The sequence below is a fragment of the Rattus rattus genome, chromosome 16, assembly GCF_011064425.1.
Source record: "Rattus rattus isolate New Zealand chromosome 16, Rrattus_CSIRO_v1, whole genome shotgun sequence".
NCBI classification, from domain to species: domain Eukaryota; kingdom Metazoa; phylum Chordata; class Mammalia; order Rodentia; family Muridae; genus Rattus; species Rattus rattus.
Genome location: NC_046169.1, coordinates 11,136,814 through 11,157,568, shown reverse-complemented (window position 1 = coordinate 11,157,568; position 20,755 = coordinate 11,136,814). Strand labels below are relative to the sequence as shown.

General features: G+C 47.9%; 1 protein-coding gene across 1 annotated transcript in view; it reads left to right on the top strand.

Annotated features, from left to right (window-relative positions):
- Sdk1 (sidekick cell adhesion molecule 1) overlaps positions 1 to 20,755 on the top strand; it is a 429,935-nt gene that overhangs the window by 220,155 nt on the left and 189,025 nt on the right. The window contains 1 exon segment of the mRNA XM_032887198.1: positions 2,817 to 2,998. Coding sequence (XP_032743089.1) covers positions 2,817 to 2,998 — 182 coding nt within the window.

Sequence of the window (20,755 nt, the reverse complement as noted above, 5' to 3'; positions counted from 1 at the left end):
GGCTCCAGCTTGCAAGCAAGCTTTCTGTCATGAGCCAGACGCACCCTCAAGTTAATGTAACATCCTTGTCTGAAATCTATCGGTAGGTACTTTGAATGTTACCTACTGATGTCTCTAGACTCTCAGTCAGCAGGTAACACACCCTGGATCCCAGGGTGAGAGATGTCTCTCCCTTCTTAGGTTCTCTCCCCACCCCCACCCCCATTGCCCCTGCATTTCCAGCCAGCCTCTGAGGAGTTCGTTTTGGCCTATGGTTTCCAAGGGCTCCATCCATAGTTGCTTAGCTCTGTTGTTTCTGGACTTGTGGTGAGACAGACAGAACAGAGAGGCCTACAGACAGACTATGGGAGGAGCCAGGTACCGGGTATATGATTTAAAGGTCCAGCCACAGTGACCTGCCTTCTCCAGCAGGCCCTGGCTGGTTCCTGCCAGCTCCTGAGTCCTTTATGAATCTGCTGGTTAGATCAGACTTCTCCCTTCCAAGCCCCCAGGGAGGAATCAAGATTTAAACACAAGAGTTTATCTATCTCAAAACACAGCTCCGCCTCAAATGGGTTAAGGGAGCTTAGTCTAGAACCAGATCTAAGTGAGCACGGTCCAGAAACACAGACTAAGGTCACCTCAAATTCTAGGTTCTACCATGATTGTGGCTAGTTGGAAGTTTTATAGTCAAGGAACAAAGAAAGTCATAAATCAAAGCACTTTTCAGAGACAGAGGTAGAAACATCAGATAAATGGGCAAAGTAGGGCTAGGGTGGGGGTCTGAGCTACTGCCCTTGGATGCTAGCTAATGGCACGCACAGCCTTTTGGTTGGTGGAAGCTAGTGGTCTGCTAAGCTAATTCATTTCATCCTTGTTAATCACAAGGATGTTAAGTCAGACATAGAGGTAGGCAAGGAATGGCTATCAAGGGAAGACGGCACAAGATTAATTTTAATTAGACTTCGGACCTGCAACACTCCAACCTCCCCCACAATCATTGAAGTTCTGTTGGTCAGTCAATAAGCCTTGCAGGGCTCAACAGAAAGTGTAGGCCTTCCTGGGAGCTTTCACTCAGGATTGTTTGGGAGGATGCAGAGAAAGGCCAGCTTTGACCTTCATGCCTTTACTCTGTCTGTCCTTCATCATTTCTGATTCCTACCAAGAGGGCCTCCCAAGCACAAATGGTTCCTAAGACAGGAAGAATGTCCTCAGAAAGTCCTGGCTTGCAAGAAGAAACTTGTATGGCCTCATTTGCATATCCCTCAGGGAAGTCGCAGTCACCTGCATTTCCAGGTCTTGTTTGTTTTATCCAACCTTGGTGACCTTGTTGGTCTGGGAGTTCCTGTCCTGGGTGTGTCCCTCTGCTCTGTCAGACCCTGGTGATTCCAGCATGCTGTGAGAAGTTAGGGATATGCTGCCTCTCTGTCTGAGGATGCTTGCCAATCATGTCCTCTCTCTGGATACCACACAAAGCCCCATCTCCAGGAGGCAAGAGCAAGTTCTGGGCTATAAATTGGACGCTTTGAGGAGCTTCAGGACGACTGTACACGTCTCTCATTTTACCCAGGGGAACTGATCCAGAAAAGCTCTGTGAATTAACTCAGCCACTTCAGTACATTAACTTCTATAAACGGAATCATGGAAAAACATTTGCTAATCAAAATAATGCAGGAACAAGCCTTTCCACAGCACAAAAGCCGTTCCCTGAATTCATGCCTTCTTTTAAAGAGCTGGCTGGGTAAGCATCTTGTTAATAAACAGGACTCTACATTTCTGCTTCCGGGCTCTGAAGGACAGGTTACCCAAGAACTCACAAAGCCTCCCTCCTCCACCACGCCCCCCCCCAAAAAAAAACCAATTTGTCATACTTAGCCCTTTGGGTGTTTTAGAAGTTTTAACAGCTTTTCAAAGCCACTTACTATAGGTCTGGAATATCTCTGGACAAATCTAGACTATTCTTAAGTGGAAACAGAACAGAGGACTTGGACAAAGGCCAGGAGCACACAGACCATTGGCTTCCTGATTTCTCCCCACATTGCAGTCTCAGTGCAGCCTTTCTCTCCATCCCTCATGTCACTCAGCTATGGAATCTTGACTCATAGTCACTGTACACACTTGGCAGTTTGCACCTGAAATGCAGAACTTTTTGGAACACAATGCTACCCATCTATGTAATTTGGATGTTCAGGAAGCTGAGGCAGGGGAATCATGAATCCAAGTCAAGCCAGGGCTGCATAGCAAAACCCTGACTCAAAAGGAAGGAAGGAAAGCAGGAGAGGGGGGTAGAGGGAGGGAGGAAGACTTCATTTGGGTTCCAACAGCCTCCCCTCTCCCCATATCCTCCTTCCAGCAGTGGGACAGTCTAAGCCTTAACTGAAGGAGTAGGTTGTAAGCATGCGTTTGGCTAGTCTCTAGGGTTTTTTTGGGGGGGCGGGGTTGGGGAGGGATCATTTCTATTACATTTTCTCAAAAGGAAAACAAGCTGGGTGTAGAGGTACATGCTTATAGTCCCAGAACTTGGGGGTTGAGATTATGAAGATCACTGCCAATCAGAGGCTAGCACGGGCTACACAGTGGCAAGAATCTATCTTAAAGCAACAGTAACAAAAACAGCAGAACCTTTCCACGGCCATTCAGAGGTTCAAGCCCACTCCACTTCACCTGGAGTTTACGGTCACTAGGCATGAAGCCATTGACCAAGGCAAACTCTGGTCAGGGCTGAGCTGGAAGCCCAGTTCAAGCCTGCTTTCCTCTTGCCTTCCTCTCAAGGTGATCCCAGTCTACTGCGGGCGGTGTCCCTACAGGACTCATATCCATGTGTCCTCTCTGTGCAGGTACCGCCTGGCTGGCCTGCCTGGAGAACACCAGCAGAGGAACATCAGCAGCCCAGAGGTGAACTACTGCCTTGTCACCGACCTCATCATCTGGACACAGTACGAGATCCAGGTGGCTGCCTACAACGGGGCAGGCCTGGGCGTCTTCAGCAGGGCAGTGACTGAGTATACCTTACAAGGAGGTGAGCTGCAAAGGGGTGGGGGGACTGTGGGAAACTGGAAATTGGGGTCGTGCAACTCTCTAGGGGAGTGTCTGCAAAACCACAGGTCTTACCTTGGAATGGGTAAAAGCTTGTTTCTTTTGGAGCCAAATCTTGACTGGCCATAGGCAAAGAATACAAATATGTGCAAAAAAAGACATGCTCTGCTGTGGCAGAGACAAAGACCGGTCGCAAATGAAGACACTGCTCAAATGCCTTGGTGGGAAGCTCACAGCAGAGCAGGACAGTCGCTGTCACAGGCCCCGGATGCTTGTCCGCTGGCATTCCCAGGCTGAGTCAGCAGAGGCTGTAGGTCTTTTTCATATAGAGCAAAAGGATTTACCCAGCGTCTTAAGGGTGTTAGGTCATCCATGGAGCTGGGCCGGGAATGATGAGACCAAGGGCTAAAGAGAGCCCAAGGTGATTTGGCCCTGGACTTGTAACATTCCAGCTCTCCCAACTCACAGACATTCTAACCAGCCAGTCAACCTCGTAGAAGGTTTATCACGGACATGTGTTTGATTTCTCTGGGAACTTCAGTTTCCAGGAGCCTTAAGGGAAAAATCTAACCCGTATGGAAGTAAATGGGATTGAATCTCCTCACCAATTCCTAAACTGCAGCCTCCCTGCTGAGGAGACGCATGGTGTCCTTGCAGCTTGTGTTCCTCTGGGATCTGGGGACAAAAGAGTCTATGCGTGGAGTCTCTGGAGGTCTGGGGATTCAGACTTTCCTCAGTGGACCGCAGTTGTGGTTTTGGTCCAGGGGTCAGTACAATTCACCATTGCCACTGTGGTTACCTTTGGAAGCAAACAGCAATTCACAGTTCAGTTTTCGCTTGTGCAATATGATTGTTGGGAACCGAACTCACAGGTTTCGTGCTTTTCTTCCCGTAGTCTACGTGCCATCAATGTAGGATCAGGAAAAGCTCCCTCACCTCTCAAATAACTAGTCAGGAAGAATGTCAGAAAGCCAGGAGGTCCTCAACATACACAGGCTAAGATTTAGAGTTAAGCCTTTCAAGAGAGAATAACTCCTTCTCTGCTTTCTGGAAGATTCCCCAGTTGCAGCCCCGGGCAACTGGATGACATTCACATGCACAGGACATTGTTGTCCTGAACAGTAATAAATAGGCCCTTTCTTAATGCTCACATTGGTCCTACAGCCACCCCAATCCTGGCTGGGGGGCACAGTCTCTCTCCCCTCACGGTCTCAAAGCCTTCCTTTCTCGCGCAGCGATATATGGGATTCTCAGCTCACAGGTGCGGTTTTATTTGCTTAGGCATTTTTATTGCTACCAGGGCCGTGACCTCTTTTCAAATGATAAGGTTTCTAACTGCCCACTTCTCTCCCCAAATCCTGCCTCAGACCTAATGTTCCTTGATATTACATGCTGTTATTATCAGCCCTTATTGATTGGCTGTCGGTTGTCATCCAAGAGTCCATAAATCCTCCTTTATAAATTAAAAACAGTCAGCGCTGCCTGCCCAGCAAGTAGCAGAAATATTAAAACGCTGGACAGCTGGGCCGGACTTGTCCATCTGCAAGAGACTCCTGACCACCCATTTAAAGAGGCAAACAGTGGACAGCATGGACAACAAATGCTTGCTTTAATGAGTCTGTTTAATAAAATAACAGTAAACTTGGAGACACTTAAAATGACTAACATGGGGGCTTGAGAGATGGCTCAGTGGTTAGGAGTATCTACAGCACCCATGTGGACAACTTCAAATGTCTGTAACTCCAGCTCCAGGGGATCTAGCGCCCTCTTCTGGCCTCAGAGAGTAATCCACTCACGAGCAAATGCATGTAATTAAAAATAAAACAAATCTTTATACAATTATGAACGTGGCTATTATTACCATTAACTGTGACTCCCACATTGTATTGCCAGCGCCCCTGAACTCTGTGTACTGCCAGGGAAGTTGAGGCCTAATTAAAAAGGCTTTTAAGATTAGAGACGTTGGCTGGTATGTACTTGGCACTTGAGAGCTGTGATAGATTTAAGTGGGAGGGGCGAGTTGAAAATGCTGAACTGGAAGACATCTTAGTTAGGGTTTCTACTATTGTGATCAAAGTAATCACAAGTGAAAGCAACTCCAGGAGAAAAGGGTTTATTTTTGCTTACAATTCTATCACTGAAGGAAGTCAAGTTTTACTAAATCTGTATTAGGAACCTGAAGGCAGGAACTGATGTAGAGTCCATGAAGGGATGTTGCTTACTGGCTTGCTCCTCATGCTTTGCTCAGCCTGCTTTCTTAAAGAACCTAGGACCACCTGCCCAGGGGTAGCCCCACCCACGTAAATCACTAATTAAGAAAGCGCACTACAGGCCAATCTTGTGGAGGCATGCCCTCAATTGAGAGTCCCTCTTCTCAAAAGACACACGTAGACATAAAACTAGGCAGCATAGGAGAGAAATTTATCAGTGGAATGCAGGCAAGAGGAGGGGCCAAAAAGAGGCTAACAGCATAGAAGTCAAAAGAACAGCGATCTTGCTGGAAAGTTCCAGATTCCCCCTGCTCTGAGAGGGGTAGTGAGAAGGGACTTGAGTGTGCATTTGGGTGGTACAGTGTCCTTCAAATCAGGTCACATGTGGGCAGGGGAGGCAGTTCAATCGATGAACGACTGAATTAGTTTCCAGAACTCATGGAGAGAGAGAGAGACAGACAGACAGACAGACAGACAGACAGACACCAGGTAGGGTGGCATTGTAAGACTCAAGAAGCCTCTGCCCTACGTCTAGGACGTCCCACTCACAGAGACACAGAGACTGAGATCGATGCAAAAAGCAAGAGGTTTAATAATCCAGTGCACTGGGGTCATTCTGCAGTCGGGACAGAGGTGACCCCAAAGAACAAAGGCACCGGCTCTTTATACTGTTTCAAGGTATAGGCTTTAGGGTATACAGCATGAGTTGGTTATTTCTCATTGGTGGGGCTTATTACTTTTTGAATTCATTGGTGGCCACCTATTGTCCTTTGAATTCACTGGGGGCCCTTGGTGGGGAGACATCTCTAGTATGCAGAAGGGGGGGGTTGGTGGAGGGTCCTGCCCTTACTGTGGTTGGGACACTTCCTGGATTAGGGTGTTTACTCAGCAAATTCTTGTGGAACTCCCCAGCCTCAAGTTTATCAGGAAGTCCCAGTCACCTGATGTTTTCTGAAATAGTTTTGTCCACTTGGTTCCCACGTTATGGGCTTGCAAGCTCAGCCTCAGGGAGTCAGAGATCAAAGGCAAGGACAGCTACCTAAGGTTGCCCCCTGACCTCCATATGTATGCATCCCAGCACTCTCAGACAAACACGCATGTATGTACCACACATACCATATACATCTTCCCCACGCAAATACACAGAGATTATAAAAAGAAAACTCCTTTGTCTCCTGTTTGGAGCCGGGAGCCATCTCTGTGCAGGTGCGGCTGGAAGCATGGTCTTCCACTGGTGTAATGTTCCGTAACCATTACAGAGGCAGGGGGATGGCTGGCTGCTCCCTTTAGGTGACTTTTAGTGATGGGTCACCCTTGGAAGTTACATGGTTTCTAGGTATTGTTAGACCTTGGTGGTGGTGGTAGTGGTGGGGACTATTTTCACAACTGTCTAATTAAAGCAATTAAAGTGCAAAAGGGATTGACCGCCTCCTCCTAAGTTGGGGTTTCAGTGAGCAGCCCCTCACTGGCTTTTCCCCCTTTATGGGGAAGTGTTGGGGTTGATAGAAAACAGCTGATGAGATAATTGGCTATTAGCACCTGGACAGGAGTAGGAACTGCAGCTCCAGGCTGCCTGTGGGGTGGATAAGTGTAGAATATGTCTGTGGAAGGGAAGCACCACGGGGGTCAGCAGCTTAGCAAGGCGAAGGGTTACATCATGGGGTTACAAGTTCAGTATAGGCTGAAAACATGCTTTGCAGGATACAGTAGGCTTAGGAAACAGAAACAGTTCTTGTAAGGTATGGAGACTTAGTAACAATGTATAACAATGTGGCTCCTATTTGTCTCCTGCTGTATGAACATACAGAGAAGACTAAGGCTCATTCTAGCGGTGGGGGTGCGAGGGTGGGGGGATGGGAGTGGGGGGGGGCTAGGTTGCTTTCTAGTCACTTGTGTGGCTTTTTAGTTGCCTGTGTTGGAATGAGCAGGCATTCAAATGCACAGCTCTTCTTGGTCATGACTTCAGCTTGGCCCCCCTACAGACCCTGAAGCTTAATCCTAGACTTGGGAGGGCTGTGTGGGCAATAGCTGATCCACACTTCCTTTGCTGCTGGGAGGCCACTTAGTGTCCCTGGAGTGTCCTACAGCTGTTGGAGCTGTGTGCTGAGAAAGCCTGGAGTAGGTCCTTCAAGCAGAAAGGGGGGAAATTTAAATGCTTGCATATTAAAAGAGAAAAGAATAACTCATAAAATTAATTGTCAGCTTCATTTGGGAAATCATGGGCGTGTGTAGAAACATAATTTGGCAGTCAATCTGGAGACACTGAGGGAGGCTGGAGATGCTTAGCTGGAGGAGGAATTTTAGTTTATCCAGGCCTGCTTCCTTCTCCTTTCAAAGAGGATCAGGAAAGCACCCTGCACTCTACAGGGCCCACTGGGGGGAAGTACTTGTAGCTATGTGGCTGCTTGCTGGCTGTGGGACTCTGGAAATTCTCAGGGAGAAAGGGGGGAGGGTGCTCACAAGCTGCCTGCTGGGCACCAGCAGCCAAGCAACAACACATTGTTTCCCCCAGCTCCTTCCCGCACATGCATTTTTTATCTCCAACGTGTGTTTTCTTCCAGGAAGCCCCTTCAGGAAGGCAAGCAAGTTATTCCCACCCTGGGTAGAGCCCAGTATGGTGCAGAGTCCTGAAGTAATTGAATCCACCACTCACCTGCCACACATCCTAGGCTCTTCTGGTACTGACTTGTACTGGGCCTCATGGTGCACAGTGTGCAGTGCTTGCCCAGTTCATGGCAGGATTTTTCCTCCCTTTGTGTGTGTGTGTGTGTGTGTGTGTGTGTGTGTGTGTGTGTGTGTGTGTGTGTGTGTGATATGTGTGAGTCCATGATGATGGAGATGGGGTGTTCAACATGTTGTATTTGTATGTGGAATCTGACTTTCAGTGTCTTCTCCAGTTGTTCTCTCCCTTACTTAATCAGGGTCCCTGGCTGAATCTGCAGGTCACCAAATCTGGCTCGTCTAGCTAGGCAGTTTGTCCTAGGGTCTTGGCCTCCAGGATGCTGGGTTTAGAGGAGACTACCATGCCTGCCTGGATTTTTGGTGGGTTCTGAGGATCCAAAGTCTGGTCCTCACACTTGCAGGAGAAATACTTTATTCACTCCATACCGCCTCCTCAGCAGGTTCTAGACACGGACCGGTACCCTGGGCACACAGGATTACCTGATAAGAACTTTCTAACTTCTGTGACACCCCCTGTCTTGCTTCTGTCCGCCACCCCTGTAGCTTCTCCATCAATATCATCTAATAGATTTCACAGCAGTGCCTCCCTGACCTTTTCTGCTGGGAGCATTTTAAACAGAACATATTAACTTACAAATTGAGCACCGCTACTCTAATATGGTTTGAGCCAAGTGAACTTTCCAAGGGGTCAGAAGAAAGGTTGGTTGCTCTGTAGAAGTGTAGGGCCGGGATACCCAGCACCCGGGGAGCTGCCTGTCAGATTTCCATCGCGATGACCCAGACGGCAATGGAAAGTAACTCGCACTTCATAGCGCTCCCGGAAATCAATAACACTTTTGGTTTCCAGAGGGGGGGGGAAAGAACCACGGTGTGTAGCTTCTGTAGTCGAAGCGCTTGGTGTAATTAGACGCATATCTCTTCTGCTGCTGTCCGCTTCAGCAACTTTCTAATCGCGTAGAAGGAGAGGGAAAGAACGGAGTCATCAAAAGCCAGTGGAGGTCCTGTGTGAGTGGTGCTGAGTAGGTGTTTGGCTCTTGCTGTTGGCATTGCTCGAAATGACTCAAAAGCCATGAAAGACTGGGGAAGGAGTGACATGTAGCTATGAGGTTTTCAGTGTGTGTGTGTGTGTGTGTGTGTGTGTGTGTGTGAGAGAGAGAGAGAGAGAGAGAGAGAGAGAGAGAGAGACAGACAGACAGACTTGGAATATAAAATATAACCCAGTGTGTGTGTGAGAGACAGACAGACAGACAGACAGACAGACAGACTTGGAATTTAAAATATAACCCAGTGTGTGTGAGACAGACAGACAGACAGACAGACAGACAGACTTGGAATATAAAATATAACCCATGGGCTAGGAAGATATAGTTCAGTGGGTCAAGTGAGAGCCTGAGCCTGTATCCTAGAAGAAGCCGGACATGACGGCACACACCCGAAACCCCAGCACTAGGGAAGTAGAGAGAGGAAGACCCCAGGTGCTTGCTGGGGCCAGCCAGGGCAGCCAAATCAACGAGGTCCAGGTTTAGTGAGAGACCGTGCTCAAAAAACGAAGTGAGGGAGTAGAGAACGAGGAAGAAGGTAAAGCGCTCGCTGCCGAAGCCTGCGGTCCCCAGTGCTGAGCCCTCAGACCCACAGCAAAGCCAGACTCAGCAGCCGAGCATCTCTGATCTCAATACCCTTGGACCCAGAGATGAGAGGCAGAGGCTGAAGAATCAGCCAGTGGCGTTCAAGCAGCGATGATCAAACAGATCCTGTCTCAGAAAAGACGGTGGTGGGCAATGACTGCCACCCATGTGGTTTTCTTACTTCCACCCATGTGCCATGCCACACGCCTCCCAGAACCCCACACACTCACACTCATACATGCACATACACTTAATATATACTATATATTTCTATACAATATTATATATGTATATATGTATCCATACACATGTAATTGATTACAGTTTCGTTCCCAAGCAAACCCATGTAGATTAGCAGACTCTTTCTACCCATTTTGAAAAACACATTCATTAAGACGCAGATGTTGATTTTTCTATCAGGGGTCCAGAGATGAATTGTACAATAAATCACCACTGGAGTGTACCGATGTTCCCCCTCCCCCCGCGTCTACTTCCTTTATCATATTTCTTTTCGTAACAGGTACGCTTGTGCTATCATGATTCATTCCAGTCTCAGAACATTACCTTGTAATGAAGGAGAAATATTTTATATTTTAAAAGAAATGGAGAGAAAAAAACATTTGGTTATCCACATTTCGAGAACATTAGCAAAGCTCCTAAGTGCTCGCTTGGGCTTTGAAAGGTTTTCTAAAGTGAGGATTATAAATGAACACCCGTTTGCACAGCTCTGTTCTGATCCCCTCTTGGGAAATTCTCACAGTGGCATTAGATGACGCTGCGCAAAAGATTTGTTTCCCCAACCCCAGAGATGCTGTAACCTCAGGCTCTCCTTCTAAACAGTATGATGTTCCAGATTCTTCCAGCATTACCCAAAATACTAAAAGCCAAGCAAAGTAGATACAGTTTAATCTATTGGGTGGGTGCTTAATGTGGTCTCCTGGAGTTTGTGGGAATAGAGAGGCTCACTCAGTGGGAGGACACTGTACCAGCCTCCTTATCCTACCTCTGGACTAGCATCCTTACCCTGCCTCTGTACCAGCATCCTTATCCTGCCTCTGTACCAGCATCCTTATCCTGCCTCTGAACCAGCATCCTTATCCTGCCTCTGGACCAGCGTCCTTACCCTGCTTCTGGACCAGCATCCTTACCTTGCTTCTGGACCAGTCTCCTTATCCTGCCTCTGTACCAGCATCCTTACCCTGCCTCTGGACCAGCATCCTTACCTGCTTCTGGACCAGTCTCCTTACCCTGCCTCTGTACCAGCATCCTTACCCTGGCTCTGTACCAGCATCCTTACCCTGACTCTGGACCAGCATCCTTACCCTGACACTGTACCAGCATCCTTACCCTGACTCTGTACCAGTCTCCTTACCCTGCCTCTGTACCAGAATCCTTACCCTGACACTGTACCAGCATCCTTACCCTGCTTCTGAACCAGCCTCCTTATCCTGCCTCTGGACCAGCATCCTTACTCTGCTTCTGGACCAGCATCCTTACCCTGCTTCTGGACCAGCATCCTTATCCTGCCTTTGTACCAGTCTCCTTATCCTACCTCTGGACTAGCATCCTTACCCTACCACTGGACCAGCATCCTTACCCTCCCTCTGTACCAGCATCTTTATCCTGCCTCTGTACCAGCATCTTTATCCTCCCTCTGTACCAGCATCCTTACCCTGCCTCTGTACCAGCATCCCTTATCCTGCCTCTGGACCAGCATCCCTTATCCTGCCTCTGGACCAGCATCCCTTATCCTGCCTCTGGACCAGCATCCCTTATCCTGCCTCTGCTTTTCCACTCATTACCTGATTTCATTTACCGTCTATTAATAGACACAGAGAGCATGTACCTCTCATTTTACAGAGGAAAATAAATGGAAGCTTGGAGAAATGGCTGTCTATCCTCTGGATCTTGTAGCTAGAAAATGCTGGAATAGACTGAAATGTAAAAGTCACTCAGCTCAACCCCCTCCAGACGAGGGCCTCACTGTAATGCTCTGCTACTGCCAGACTTGCAGCTCTTTTTCACATTCTGCATAGACCAGGCCTGGTGGAAGCAGCTGACAGGTTTTCTCTGTATCTTATATAGAAAATAAAAGGAAAACAGATGTCATCTCTCTTACACTCACATGACAGGTGGCTGTGCAGTGGCCACTGGAAGTTTTTATTGCAGTGCACAATGAGAAATCTATTTTGCACACACACACACACACACACACACACACACACACACACTAGGCTATTTTATCGATTTCCTGGCCCACTTATGTCAATGGTGAATTTGAGGAGTGTTGATGTCCGTCTGATTTGACTGACACCCCTTCCAGAAAATGCTCCCACGGGACTTAGGAATCATCAAGGCTACTCAAACACGGGTGTGAGTGTACGGAGTGGGTGTGTGTGGGTGTGAGTTTCGGCATCTGTACCCTGCCACTGACCTTGTTGGAGAGTAGCTACTCTTCAGCTCGTCCTTCAGATGCCAGTAGGCGGCCCACAGGGATGGCGAACTGACCTAAGTCACCGTGGCTTTCGCTTTGCTTTTGGATTTATAGCTGTTCCCTTCCAGCCTAGGAACTCTGTAAAGGACTGTGTCTGAGGTGTCTCTTTTGTATCTCTCTCTTCAAATCCAAGTGCCCCAGCTGACACAGAAACAAGGAGAGTATAAAGGAATGGTTGATAAGGACCAGACGCTGCCGGTTATGTTACACTGTTGCGAACTATGCCAAGACAGCCTCCATGCTTAACTTCATGCTTGCCTTCGGACCTGACTCCTCTCCCTGTCTCTGAGTGCTGCCGTGAAATGTGATTTGTGTTTAATTTTCAACAAACCCAAAGTTAAGAGATCTTGTATTTTTAGAGAAACCTTGAGCTTTTAAGGCATTTAAATTTTTAGAGACTGGGACTTTTAAAAGTTCCATTTTATACTGCAATATTAATGTGAGATCCTGGGAACAAGCAAGAAGGGAAAAGATTGTAGTTTAGCAGTGAACATATTTATGTATCAAGCTGACAGGGGTAGAATCTTCCAGTAAGGTTTTATTGTCAATTTAATGCAAACTTATGGCCACGTAGGAAGAGGGAACCTCGGTTGAAGATTTCTTGGATCAGATCGACGTGTGGTCATGTCTATGAGAGATTATTATTCGCTGATGATTGATGTGGGAGGACATACCCCACTGTGGGGAGCACCATCCTTCGCTAGGTGGGTCTGGGTAGTGTAAGAAAGGTAGCTGGGGCTTGGAGAGATGGCTCAGTGCTTAAGGTCACTGACTATTCCTCAAGAGGGTCCAGGTTCAATTCCCATACCCAAAGCCATCTGCAGTTTCATTCCTAGTAGTCTAGCGCCCTCTGTTGGGCTCTGGGGGTGATGCGCCTATGTAGTAAGTAAACATACAGACAGGCACTTGCTCAGACACATAAAAATTTATAATGAAGCCGCTGCACATAAGCCTGTATGGTAGCTGGTAAGCACCTTTCCTCCATGTTTTCTGCTTCAAATTCCTACCTTGAGTTCCTGTACTGAGTTCCCTGATCGACTGTGAGGCCTGAAAATATAAGATGAAATGATCCCTTTCTCCATCTTAGACGCTCTTGGTTGGTGTGTATCATCACAGCAGCAGAAAGGAAACTAGAAGAGAAATGGGTGCCAAGAGTGTGCACACTCGGCCTCCTGCCTTCCCAAAGCAAAGGCCCCTAGTGCCCTGCTCATAGACTCCAGCCCGCACAGGAGCCAGACCTTACAGCCTTTCTCATGCTTAGTTAGGAATGTCCCTGCAGGGCAGAGACTGGCTCTCTGTCTGCTGGCTTCTCCCTGTGTGACCAGGAGATGCACTGGACAATGTTGCAGAAAACTCGAGGCGTTAACCTGACACCAGATGCATCAATAAGCAGAGGTGCAGCTTAGCCCAAGGCTGGCGTGGAGAGTGGGTCACACCGAGAATAGTACGGAGGCTGTGTGTCAATCTGACACAAGGTAGGGTCATCATGGAAAAAGGAATCTTAATCAAGAAAGCACTGCTATAGAGTTGGCCTGTCGACAAGTCTGCAGACAAGGCATTTTCTTGACTAATGATTGGTGTATGAGGGGCCAACCCATGGTCAGTGGCGCCACCCCTGGGGGCTGAGGTACATAAGTAAACAAACCTAACAAGCCAGGAGGAGCAATCCAGCAAGCAGCACTCCTCCGTGGCCTCTGCTTCAGTTCCCAACTCCAGGTCCTGCCTTCCTTAAGTCCCTGCCCTGATTGTCTTGTTGATGGCTTGTGATATGAATAAACCCTTTCCTCCTTGGGCTGCTCATAATCATGGGTTTTCTGTTCATTTTTTTTGTTTTTTGATTGCATCAATAGAATCCCTAGTAGAGACAGAGAGCTTAAGCATGCCACTTCACTCATTTCCTATAACATGTCGTTTGACAGTCTCATGTTTTGCTCATATTCTCCCTGACTGCCCTCTCTTATCCTTCTCCCGCTCCATCCAGACAACGACTTCCCAATATCGTCTCCCCTACTCCTGCTGTTATGACTTGTTTGTTTTGTGATCCACTGAGTTGTTTCAGGGTCACTTGTAAGAACGTGGGCAAGGGGTTATTAATGTACGAGAGCATGGGAATTTAGCAATGGCTGTGCCACTAAGGAGCCATGATCATTCAAGTCAGTAGTGGTACAGTTGTCTGCACACACACACACACACACACACACACACACACACACACACACACACACACACCTCACCACCCCATCCATGACCTCTCTCACCTGAACTTGTCCTCACAGTGCAGAGTCACAAGGGCACACTCGGAATAATAGGAATGCCATTCTGTTGTTTCTCATCTTCAGTGTTGTGTCTAGGAGGTAGTTCCTTGTCCTACTCAGTCTTGGGTTGCTACCACATGTTGCCTTCCATCGCCTCAAAATGAATCATCCATTTAGTTACTATTCACCTTGTATGGACTTCTTACTTTTTTTTTTACTTACTTATTCATTCTATATATGTTCATGAATGCATCCCTGTATACCACAGTGACAGGAGTGGGCCCCAGGGAGGTTCCCAACCCTCAGGCTCTGGACCAGGCCCACATTATCTGGTGTGATTCTGTCCTGTGGAGTGGACTTCAAATCCAGTAAGAAAGTAGTTGACTACCCCAGCATTAGTCAGTCCGCTATCGTACCAACGGGCGCATCTTGCTTGGCAAGTTAGTATTGTAACATGCAGGGAGTTTCATCCCTCGTGGCCTATGCAGCTACACTAAGAAAGCTAACCGGCAGGGAAGAAGCTCTATTAAGAATTGGGGGAGGGGGAGCAGGGATAAGTTTAGAAAAAGACACATAGAACTTGTAAAGTGTTAGTTGCTTATAAAGGCCATAAAAGAATGCTCAAGAGTATTTGTGAGAGATTTGTTGCCCTTGTGATGTGCTCAAGATGTTTAATGAAGTGTGAACGTTCGGGTGTATCGGAAACTGCAAGAAACAAACAACGAAAGAGCTCAGCCGTAGCCCAGAATGACCTGGAATTAACGGTAACAGCCGGCATATATAGGCTGTAATATGTATATCCACCTGCTAGCGGGCAGCCAGTAATTCTTTCATTTAATGAGCTCCTGTCTCCTGTCTGAAAGGCGTGTGCATTTCATCCCGCCAGGTTACTGGGAGAAACGGATGCACGTGAATCCACATTAAGATCAGATGGGTCCCTCTGTCCCTGGCAATATAAATTGGACCTTTTAGGACAGGGAAAGCAGGGCGTGCCATTGTGGCAAAGACCCACATCATCTGGCATGGGATCGCAGAGCCGCCGGAGTCAGTGTTGCTGGGATGAGCTGTTGTCTTGAATATCGTCAGAATGAGAGGAGCCGTCTCTGGGCAGAGTGGTCCCAGAGCTAGATAGAGATCACATCCTGCTTTCCAGAAGGATCACAGGACCACAGTCCTCACAGAACACGGCCCCATGCAGAAGCCTGAGCTCAGACACTTTTGCCCCCTAAAATGCTAACTTTATGCAGTCTTTAGCTCCCTGAAGAATAGCTCCTAATGGCCTGAGGTTGCCTACCGTGCACAAAGCTCTGGGTTCCATCCCTAGCACAGCGAAGTCAGGCATAGTGGTACGAGCCTACAGAAACAGGAGATCAGAAAGTCAAGGTCATCCTTGGATACATAGCAAGTTCAAGGCTAGCCTAGGCTACATGAGATTCCGTCCCAGAAACATACAGACAACTAAACACAAACAGTAAGAATTATGTGTACCTCAGCCCCCACCAGGAGAACCGGCCTTGGTCTTGAGGATAAAGACAGAAGAAATGATGACATTTTATCCTGTTAATACCTCTAATTTCATGGCTTCTCTGTGACAGATGAGGCTGTGTTATCTTAATAATACAACCAGGCGAGTTAGAGTATAAAAATCACGTTGGGCAGTGAGCTATAATTTCATCCTATGCTGAATTCAGGCCGTGCTGCCGCATTGCCCGGGGCTCCTCTGTGTTGCAAAGCCGAGTGATAGGTCTCATAGGAGATAAGCAGGACACATAAGTCGGCCTTCTTCCAGAGGCCTGAGGCCTATGTCCTCCTGCTCACAAAGCCTCACGACTTCTCCTCCACAGTGTTACTCAAACTGTGTGACCCATCTTATACCCCCGGTGGTGTAGACTCATGTCAGCCCAGGTTTCCTTCATTTTATAAGGTTTTTTGTTTGTTTGTTTGTTTGTTTGTTTTGTTTAAATTATGTGTGTATGTAGGGGTCGGTGCATGAGTGTAGTGCCCGCAGAGGCCAGAAGAGGGCACTGTTCCAGACATTTGTGATCCATCCTATATGGATGCTAGGGACTGAATTCAGGCCCTCTGCATCTAGCATTGTTACCCACTGAGCCATCTCTCCAGCCCAAAGTTTCCTTTAATTAACCTCTTCCGTCCCTGCCTCTCTTCCTTTTTTCCTTCCTTCTAAACTATGGCATTGTTGTGACCAAGCAGTGACTGAAGGAAGGCTCTGCTAGGTTCGTGGTTTAAGGGGATACAGTCCATCATGGCTGGGGAGTGGCTTTCAGATGTGGTTGAAGGAGCAGAGTCTGCTTGTCACAGGAACAGAGGGACTAGGAAGCAGGGCTGGCCTGTAAACCTAGTGAGCTACTTCCTTCACTGAGGCTTCATCCCGCAAAGCTCCCACAACTTCCCAAAACACTGCTGTTGACCCAGTGTTCAAACACAGACGCATGAAAGACATCTTCATTCAAACCACAGCACTGGGGATTGAACCCGGGGCCTCATGCATGCAGGGCAAGTGGACTTGACCACTGTTTTTAAAGTACGCCCACCACTGATGTAGACTGATACGTATGAAAAGGAAGTGACTCTGAGTGTCAGCCAGCATTTACTAGAGGGCGTCCCAAATGAGCTTCCAATGATCTTCATTAGTCTGACTTACGGGTTGTATTGAGGGCGTGGGCTCCAGGGAGTGTCTGACCTGGTAGCGTCATTGAAGGTCTTGCAGGGAGCAGTCTGCTCAGAAAGGAAGGAGAGGGTTTGGGGTGTGAGGATTTTCTCTATCTAGTAGTTTGGCTATAACTAGAGACAGTGCAAGTAAGACCTGTGGGAGGAAGTGAGGGGAGGGGCAAGGGCAGGAGGAAGGGGAGGGGCAGGAGGAGGGGGAGGGGCAGGAGGAGGGGAGGGGCAGGAGGAGGGGGAGGGGCAGGAGGAGGAGCAAAGGAGGAGCCAAATAAGGGTGGAAAGAGCCGAGGAAAGGAAGGAGGGAGCAGGAAGGGAGAGGGGAAGGAAGAAAGGAGGGATGGAGAGAGTAGAAAATAATTGGGACAAAGGTCCTTGGGCACAGTGACCCCTAGGGTTCTCCTTCCTACTGCTGTGACCCTTTAATGTAGTTTCTCATGTTGTGGTGACCCCCCAACCATAACATTTATTTTCATTATTACCGTATTACTATAGTTTTGCTACTGTAATGAATCCATAATGTAAATATCTGATATGCTGGATGTCTGATGACCCCTGTGAAAAGATCATTTGACCCCAAAGGGGTCACGACCCACAATTTGAAAGCTGCTCTAGAAGCTCCTAAATCCACATTTTCTGGCCAGAGCTCCCAGAATCGGCAGGTTTAAGGTGGGGCCTAGACGGTTGTATTGCATGCAACCTCCAAGGTTAACGTGAGGACCCCCTCCAGAGGCCCAGAGTACGATGATGCCATTCCAGGGAGCTAAAACCGCAAGCCCTGACTGGCAGCTCTAAGAGGGAACTCTGTCCCTAGAGAGCCTAATCTCTTGGAGGAAGCCATAGCTCTCCACACACACTGTTACTGAGCTATGACTACAGAGAGGTTGTGCTGCCTGGAGGAGCCATCACTGTCTCCAGGAAGAAAGGCAGATGAGGGGAGGTGTGAGCATGTCAGAAGGAGACTGCCGTTTGGGGTGGCTGCTGAGTTTGCTTTTATCTTTTTAGCCCTCTAGGAGAAGTGACCAAGGACAGACTGGGCTCTTTCTGCATTCTACCCTGGCTTCAATCTGCCTTCCCATTGAGAAGATTAGAACCATCCCTTTCTTACAAGAGATGGAGAACATTGCAAAAAGGCACAGAAGAGGGACCTAGGGAGATTCCTCAGTCAGTAAAGTGCCCTGTGGGCAAGCAGGAGGACCTGGGTTCGAGCCCCAGAATGCACATTTTTGAAAAGCCATTGTGGGCTTTTAATCCCAGCACTGGGGTGGCAGAGACAGGTGGATCACTGGCTAGGCAGCCTAACCTATGTGGTAGGTTCCAGGTCCCAGTGAAAAGCCATGTTTCAGAAGACAAGATGGAGGACACACACACACACACACACACACACACACACAGAGAGAGAGAGAGAGAGAGAGAGAGAGAGAGAGAGACTTTTCTTCAGCCAGACTACAGTCCGAATCCTCCCTAAATAACCACCTACCGGGGAACAAGTATAAACATGCCAGAGACTCCTGAGGGACATCCCATTCAAACCACCACACTGTCTTACCAGCCTGCGTCCTTTATAGGCAACCTTACTACATTGATAGATCCAAGTACCACATTCCTTTTTGAGGACCTGAATTCCCTTCATCCATTCGCTCACCAGTTCATCCGTAAGCACCCTGTGGATAAGATGAAGTTGAGACTGGGTGGCCAACATTTGGGTGAATTCCCCATGTTGAGCCACTTCAAGCTCGATGAGTCAACACTTGAAGGCTGACTCCGGCTGCCACACCAGGCATCCATTTTTGGCCTGTGATTCAGAAGAAATGGAGACAGTCTGATGATCGTGAGGGTTGGAGCGGAGGTGTCTATCATCCATCCCACCCACGGTCAGAAGTCAAAAACAAATTACTTGGTTAGATTGATAGTGGAAAAAGAGAAGTATGCAGGGGTTGGGGATTTAGCTCAGTGGCAGAGCACTTGCCTAGCAAGCGCAAGGCCCTGGGTTCGGTCCCCAGCTCTGAAAAAAAAGAAAAAAAAAAAAAGGAAAAAAAAGAGAAGTATGCAGTGGCGGGAGTAATGTGAAATGTCACAGTTGGACGTGATGGTATCACTGGGGATGGGGAGAACTCCCTGAATCACAGTCGATGTCTACAGTGTGAACTCTTCCCCATGAGACACAAACTAACATCTACCTACCCCCTATAGCATGCCAACAACAACAACAGACCAAAGAAATGATTCCACCCTATAGCCTGGCTTGGGGAATCAATGAGTTGATTTGGTTTACTAACAAAACATGGGAGAGGGGTCCCTTATGTGATCATGGAGGGCTCCAGAGCAACCACACCACTCAAAACTCTCGCCCTGCCATAGATGACAAATCCCCTATAACTGTGTAAGCGGGGTTCCCTGCAGCCTTCGGTTACCCTTTGATACTTCATATATGGCACCTCCCATGACCCAGGACCATGTGCAGCTCAGGCAGAGTTGTGCACAAGGGAGTGAATGGAATCTCAGACAACAGATCATACCCTTCCTGTCACCCTCTACAAGGGAATGCCAACTGTCCCAATCTAGAGCACCTCTTGGGGGTAGCAGCTTCTGTGGCAAAGACACCCACAGCTGAATCACGAACTTGGGCATTGTAAACCTCAGAGTACCTTTGATGTTGACCTTAACCTCCCTTCCAAAAGGACAAGTTTGCTGGTCAGCTGATCACCATGTCATGCCACCTAGAGGCTCAATGATGCCTGGTAGAATATGGAAGTCAGCTTCTGGTGACTGGCCATAGGGATGGTAAGAAAACCTCAGAGGGGACCTAGAGTGAGCAGGGCTCATGAAAGAAGGCCTAACTTTGCAGTCCCAGGCTAGAGGTCTTAAGAGTGGGAAATAGTCTCCTTGCTGTATCCCCCCAACCACACCCAAATTGCAGTGTATTGCAGAAGGGCAAAATGACTTCTGTGGTAAGAGAGCTATCTGAGTGTCTAAGGAGCTAAACAGGGGATGCTGAGTAGGGCTGCTATAAGCGCCTGGATGAGTACTTAGGGTGGAGTAGGAGTTTCTATCATGCCTTCTTTTCCCTCTCTGCAATACCCTTTGGGCATCCTCAGCAAAGCAGCTTATGTACAGGAGTAGCATTATTTTTTTTTAAAGATTTATTTATTTATATGTAAGTACACTGTCTTCAGACACACCAGAAGAGAGCATCAGATCCCATTACAGATGGTTGTGAGCCACCATGTGGTTGCTGGGATTTGAACTCAGGGCATCTGAAAAAGCAGTCAGTGCTCTTAACTGCTGAACCATCTCTCCAGCCCAGGAGTAGCATTATTGATTTATTTATATCATCATCATCATCGTCATCAGAAGTTTTGAGACAGGGTTTCTCTGTGGAGCTCTGGCTTTCCTGGAACTCACGCTGTAGACCAGGCTGGCCTTGAACTCACAGAGATCTGCCTGCCTCTGCCTCCTAAGTGTTAGGATTAAAGGTATGAGCCACCACCACCTAGCTCAGGAGTAGCATTATATACCAGAATGTGGTTATTGTCGCTTTGTGGGACAGCATAACACTACGATGCTTAGTGAAGAGCTTTGTCTTAAATTTAGCGATTTCTGCTTAAGTCTTTCTCTGGAATGACCCTATCCATAGGAAATTCCTGCTGCCCTTCTTGGCAGTGTTTACCATCCACCGTCCTAAGTATTTGCTTCTCCTGCTGGATTCTCAGCTCCATGAAGGCAAGGACCTTGGAGTTTTTACATCAATGCAAAGAGAGGATCTGTCTGTGCAGCAGGAAGCCACCGTGC